We start from the raw sequence: 6,429 nt of genomic DNA, 5'->3' as shown, positions 1-6,429 counted from the left end.
GGCGGCGGGCGCGATGGCCGGCGTGGCCCTAAGGGTCGCTGGAAGGCAGCTGAGCCAGCGCAGCGGGCCTGGAGTCCCCATCCTCATGCGGCAGGTGCGAGGTGGTTGGACTGGGAAGCGGAATTACTGGGCCCTACGCGGCAGGAGGGCGGAACCCCTAGCTCTTTGAAGACCGGAGACCTGGAGGTCCCGCGCCTGAATGTTGCGGGAAGGGCGTGGACTTGGGGTTGGGTTTCTGGGTTCTGTAGCGGGGGGCGATTAAGGGATCTTAGGCTTGTGGCAAAGTTCCTGGGTGCGTTATGAGAGGGTGGTGGGCTCTTTGATTCTTGAAGTATGAAGAAGTTGGGACTCCATGCTGGGGGTGGTGGTGCACACCGGTAATCCCAGCACCCTGGAGGCTGAGGCAGGGGGATCAGAGTTCGAGGCCAGCCAGAACTACACAGCGAGACCCCCTCTCAAAGCACACACACACACACACACAGAGAGAGAGAGGGAGAGAAAGTTGAGATTCTTTGGTTTTGACGGAGGAAAGAGGGGGACCCCAGACTTCTTTTTTTGAGTCAGGGTCTGGCAGTCCAGGCTGGTCTTGAACTCATTATGTAGCCAAGGCTGGCCTCAACTGTGGCAATCCTCCTGCCTCAGCCTCCCAAGTACTGAGATTACAGGCGTGTGCCACCATGCCTGGCAGAGACCCTACACTCCTGACTTTGGAGGAAAGAGGGGTTGGAGTTTCTGTTTCTGGATCTTAGGGAGTGATGGAGTGGAACCCTGGAGTCGGGTTTCTCGGGATGGGAGTCACCTACGCCCCACCCCCTCCTAGATGTTTGAGCCTGTGAGCTGCACCTACACCTACCTGCTGGGTGACAGAGAGACCCGCGAGGCCGTTCTGATCGACCCGGTGCTGGAGACAGCGCCTCGGGATGCCCAGCTGGTGAAGGAGCTGGGGCTGCGGCTGCTCTACGCTGGTCAGTTTGGAATTAAACTCTTGGATCTGGGGAAGGCTGGGCCACAAAGAAAATCCATTGGGAAGTTGGAGGTCTGAGGGAGGAGAGTGGGGGCCTGGGCACGCGGGTGTTTTCTGTGCCCTGCCTGACCTGTCCTCCTCTCTCCCAGTGAATACCCACTGCCACGCGGACCACATCACAGGCTCAGGCATGCTCCGATCCCTACTTCCTGGCTGTCGGTCTGTCATCTCTCGCCTCAGCGGGGCCCAGGCTGATGTACACATTGAGGATGGAGACTCTATCCGCTTCGGCCGCTTTGTGAGTTGCCTTCGGGCTCGCAGAAGGGGCGGGGTGGCCTGGGCTCCTTCAGCATAAGGGAAGAGGGATCTAGGAGAAGACTTGGGCTCTTAACCCTTGAGCTCACATCACTGGGAGGAAGGTACTGGAAACCCAGGTGGGGCACTGGGCAGAGGCTTGTGACAGGTGTGTCTCTGGCCAGGCCCCTTAAGTCAACATTTATAGACTTTGCTAAGGCTCCTTTGGCCTGGCCTTGCCGTAAAAGTTGATTGGGGGCTAGGATTCCGAGCCAGGGCTGAGGGTGGTGAGGAAGCAGCCTCCGCCCTGCCCAGGGCCCGGACAGTGGCAAAGTGGGAGGGACAGGGCACAGACTATTTCAGGTGGCACTCGGGTTATGTAAGCGCAGGGTCAGAGTCTGCAAGCTGGAACTTCCTTAAATATTGGGCCTTGGAGCTGCACCCTAGCCCCAGCCCTGCCCTTTCCTCATCCAGGAAGAGTGGAGGGTTCCTGTCTCCTTGGTGTCTTTGCCACAGTCCTTATCAGCAGGTCTCCTAATCCGCAGCTCTTTCCACCCCTGGGCAATGTGTGGGGCTTGGGGTGCGTGAGGGGGTGTGTACCATAGACAGGGCTTTTGTTTTCTAATCAGAAATTGCTGAAGACACAGAGTTTGGCTAACTTTAGGAACAGAATGTCTAGTGACTGCCTGAGGTCTGGCCCTTAAGGTTTTAGAGTTTTGCTAAATAGAGGCGGTTGATTTAGAGAAGAGGAGTTAGCAGGAATGAGGGCTGTGTGTGCCATCAGGTTTAGCTGCACTGCTTCCAGATCATTTCAAGGATTTGCATGGAAACAGGTAAAAAAGTACACTGAACTCTTTATGTGTGTTGTACGGAGTAGGTGTTAGCAAGCATCTCTTGGAATTGCTTAGAAAGATTGGAAACGATTGGAATTTGTGTTAAGACAAAGGCCTCCACACACACACTTTTTTTTTTTTGTCTTTTTCAGACAGGGTCTTGGGGCTCATGATATAGCTCAGTGGGTATAAGCACCTACCTGGCAAGTGCAAGGTCCTGAGTTTAATTACCAGTGCCACAGGAAAAACAAACAAACAAACAAAAAAAACAAGACAGGGTCTCGCTATACAGTTCAGGCTGGACTTGAGCTCACTTTGTAGCCGAGGCTGGTCTCAAACTCACAACGATCCTTCTGCCTCAGCCTCCCTCCTGCCTCAGCCTCCCGAGTGCTAGGACTACAGGCATGTGCCACTACGCCCAGCTGGTGGGTCTATTTTTTCCTCCCTGTTACTGTATTTTTTCCTGTCTCTACTTCTAAAAGTTAAATGATAGCATACATATGATAAGGTAAAAAGTACACACATTATACATATGCTTCTTGGTACTTTTTCACACATGTGTACACTTGAGCACTTACTACCTGTATCCAGATCTGGGACATTATTCACCCCAAAGGCTTCCTTTCCCTCTCCCTGGCTGCTGACACCTCTGTCAAGGGACCCTTCTTGTACCTTATGCAACCACAGATAATTCTGCATGCTCTAGACCTTATAAGGAAGAACTACACAGTGGTGCCTGTACCCCTGTTTGGCTTCTTATACTCTATGCTGTGTTCATAGTTACAGTTCTTTCTTTCTCTTTCCTGTGCAGTGGAGGTTGGCAGACATTTTCAGTAGAGGACCAGAGAGTGAATACTGTATTTTACCGGCCACAAGGTTTTTGTTGTGATTATCAGGCTCTCCAATCATGGTGTGAAAGTAGCCACAGACCATGCATAGAACAGACATGGCTGTGTTCTAATGTAAGTGTATTTATGACCTCTAAAATTTGAATTTCAGCTGGGCCTGGTGGCATAGGCCTTAATCTCAGCACTCTGGGAGGCTGAGGCAGGAAGAACCTAAGTTCAAGCCTGGGCTGGGCAACTTAGTGACTTAGCGAGACCCTCTCTCAAAATAAAAAATAAAATACATGTGCTGGTTGTGTAGTTCAGTGCAAAGGGACTGGTTCAATCCCTAATATAACAAACAACAAAACAAAAGAGGCAAAAATTGGAATTTCAGGTAGCTTTCATATGTCAAAAAGTATTACTATTATTATTATTATTATTATTATTATTATTATTATTATCTTTTTGAGACAAGGTCTTGGTAGTAGGCCTTGAACTTGTGGCATTTGTTCTGCTTCAGCCTCCTGAATGCTGGGATTATAGGCATGCTTGGCTGAAGAAAATATTATTCTTATTATGATTATTTTTTCTAACCATGAAAAAAATGTAAAAATTACTCTCAGCTTGCCAGCCTTACAAAAACATTTGACAGGCCTAACAATTTGTTCCACTGGCTGTAGCTTAGCAACTTCTAACATGGACCATTTTATTGCATGAATGCACCAGTTTACTTATCTGTTCTCCTGGTGATGGCGCTTTCTAGTTTTTGGTTACTAGGAATAGTGCTAGCGTGAAGATTCTCATGTGAATCTCTTGGCAGACGTTCCCCTGAATGCCAAGAAGCTGGATTTTCCGGGTCAGAGAGATGATGTGTGTTTAATTTTAACAGAAATTTCCAGACCCTGCCAGACAGTTAAGGTTTTTCTGTTTTGTTTTGTTTTGTTTTTGTTTTTTAAAAGACAGTGTCTTACTGTGTTGCCCTAGGTAGTCTCAAACTCTGGGGCTTACATAATCCTCCTGCCTCAGCCTCCTGAGTAGTTGGAACTACAGGAACATCCTGTATAACACACACATACACACACACACACAGTTGTTTTTGTTTTTGTTTTTTTGTCTTTTTTTTTTTTTTTTGAGACAGGGTCTCACTGTGCAGTTCAGGCTGAACTTGAGCTCACTTTGTAGGGCATGCTGGCCTCAAACTCACAACAATCCTCCTGCCTCAGCCTCTCGAGTCCTGGGATTACAGGTGTGTGCCAACACACACAGTTTTTAAGTGGAAAATTATTTTACAATTTTGATCCATATTCCAGTGCCCTGCTTACATAAACAACAGATAAACTACCACAATAGAAATATAGTATCAATTCACAGCATTATGCCAAATAGCTTTTTGAGCTAGTTGTACATTCTACACTCAAGAGTGGGACAAATTTGAATGGTTTCATTATAGAATGAATTTTCTTTTTTTTGTTTGTTTTGTTTTGTTTTTTATTTCGGTATCAGTAATCGAAGTCACGACCTTGTGCTTGCCAGGCAGGCGCTGTGCTGCTGAGCTAAATCCCCAGCCCCATAGAATGAATTTTCTTTTTTAATAAACATTGCCTGAAAAATCTTAATGTTTTAGCTCCTGTGGTAGCTGGCAGATAAAAGTAGGCTTGCCTATTAAATACGCTGATTTCGAGGGGTGCTCCACAAAATATCAGCGACTTAGGCCCCAATTTATTTATTTATTTATTTATTTTCAGGCCCCAATTTAGAGATTTTTTTAAGTGTTAGAGTTGACCCAGGGCATCAGTATGTTTTCAGAGCTCCATCAGTGACCCCCGTGTGACCCACATGAAGTTTCAGTTCTTCCTACTGTTTGAAATGGATTACAGTATTGGAATTTGGAACAGGTCACTTTTTTCCCCTCTCATGTTACTATGAAAAAATTCAAGCACACAGAAAAACTGAAAAAAAAAAAAAAATTATTGTATGGGCCTCTGTCTATTCCTTTTCTTTCGTCTGTCCTGGGGAGTGAACACAAGGCCTCACCCGTGCCGGGCTAGTGCTCTACCACTGAACTTTGCCAACAGCCTCCTGTTCTATATGTCTTTATTTTTATTGACCCCAGGGCCTCATGCAGGCCAAGTCAGCACCCTAGCACAGAGCTACACTCAGCCCCAGCCCCTTGTGGATTTTTAAATTTTCAGCACTGAGGATTGAACCCAGGGGCTACGTTCCTGTGTTGCATCCAGGGGGAGCAGCTAGCTGGGACTGAAAACAGCACCAATAATGAATTAGAGGGATGAAGTTTAAAAAAGAAAGATGATTTATTTATGAGGAGGAAAAAGCAGAAAACAAGAAGCTGCCCTGAAGAGGGGGGCAAGGGCTCCGGAAAGATAGATACCCCCAAGCTTTTTTGTCTTTTTGAGACAGGGTCTCACTTGCAGTTCAGGCTGGCCTTGAGCTCACCTTGTAGCCCAGGCTGGTCTCGAACTCCAAACTTGATCCTCCTGCCTCAGCCTCCTGAGTGCGGGGATTACAGGTGTGTGCCACCATGCCCTGCTTTTCTCTGGCTTCTTAGGACTAGTGAGCCTTCCCTCCCTCTGGGTACCTGGAATTTGTCACAGTCTGATTGGCTCCCTGGCTGTCTTTTGCCCTAACCTGGGTACTTTCGCCTACATGGACATTCCTTTTGGTAGGCTTTGTTTGGTTCCTTCTGACCTTTTTGTGATACATAAATTGGGGGGTGGTACAGGAGGGCAGTTTAAAGTTAGTAATTAAGTAGACGGGACGTGTGTGTATCTAGTGCAGTAATATAGTGACCCTAGAGTAGTGAGAAATAACACAACACCCAGAACATTTTATTTTATTTTTGTCTTCTTGAGACAGAGTCTCACTTTGTAGTGTAGGCTGGCCTTGGACTCACTCTGTAGCCCAGGCTGTCCTTGAACTTTTGGTGATCCTCCTGCGTCAGCCTCCTTAGAGCTGGGATTACAGGTATGCGCCACTGTGCTTGGCTCCTCTTTTTTTTTTTGTATTTTGAGATAGACCCTCCTTAATAGGTAAGTTGTCCAGTCTGGGCTCAGACTGCAGTCCTCCTGCCTCAGCTTCCCAGAGTGCTAGGATTGCAAACTGTACCACCAACATGCCTGGCTCCTTCATTTTATTTTATTGATTTGTTTATTTTAGTTTTTTACAGTTTATTAATCCTCTTACCTAAAACGTGTGCAGTCACCATGGACAAGCAGTGCAGAAGCCTCACTCCTCGGCTGTTCTGCAGTCTCCAGCTCACTGCTAAGCAGTTCCCTGTAACCTTCGTCATCTGCTCTTGCGTTCCTTTTGCTGTGCTCTTGAGGTCTTTTTTCCTCCTCAAAAAAGCCATGTCTTGGGGGTCTGTGTTCGGGTTCCTTTTTCTTCACATAATCTGGAATCAAATCATGCCAAAGTCTGTTGTCTTGCCACCACCAAAATGGGTTCTGAATCCAAATACAAAAGTCTGGTGTAGACAAAAAAACTCCAAAAACCA

At 47.1% G+C, this 6,429-nt stretch overlaps 1 protein-coding gene across 1 annotated transcript in view; it reads left to right on the top strand.

Moving 5' to 3' along the window:
- Ethe1 (ethylmalonic encephalopathy 1) overlaps positions 1 to 6,429 on the top strand; it is a 16,855-nt gene continuing 10,426 nt past the window's right edge. The window contains exons 1-3 of the mRNA XM_005412440.2: positions 1 to 94; positions 821 to 965; positions 1,114 to 1,262. Coding sequence (XP_005412497.1) covers positions 14 to 94; positions 821 to 965; positions 1,114 to 1,262 — 375 coding nt within the window. The 5' untranslated portion in view covers positions 1 to 13. The remainder of the gene's footprint in view (positions 95 to 820; positions 966 to 1,113; positions 1,263 to 6,429) is intronic.

Source organism: Chinchilla lanigera, unplaced genomic scaffold (assembly GCF_000276665.1).
Source record: "Chinchilla lanigera isolate Chin_1 unplaced genomic scaffold, ChiLan1.0 scaffold00154, whole genome shotgun sequence".
Taxonomy (NCBI): Eukaryota; Metazoa; Chordata; class Mammalia; order Rodentia; family Chinchillidae; genus Chinchilla; species Chinchilla lanigera.
Note: the sequence above shows the minus strand (reverse complement) of the source record. Positions and strands in the feature narration are given on the sequence as shown.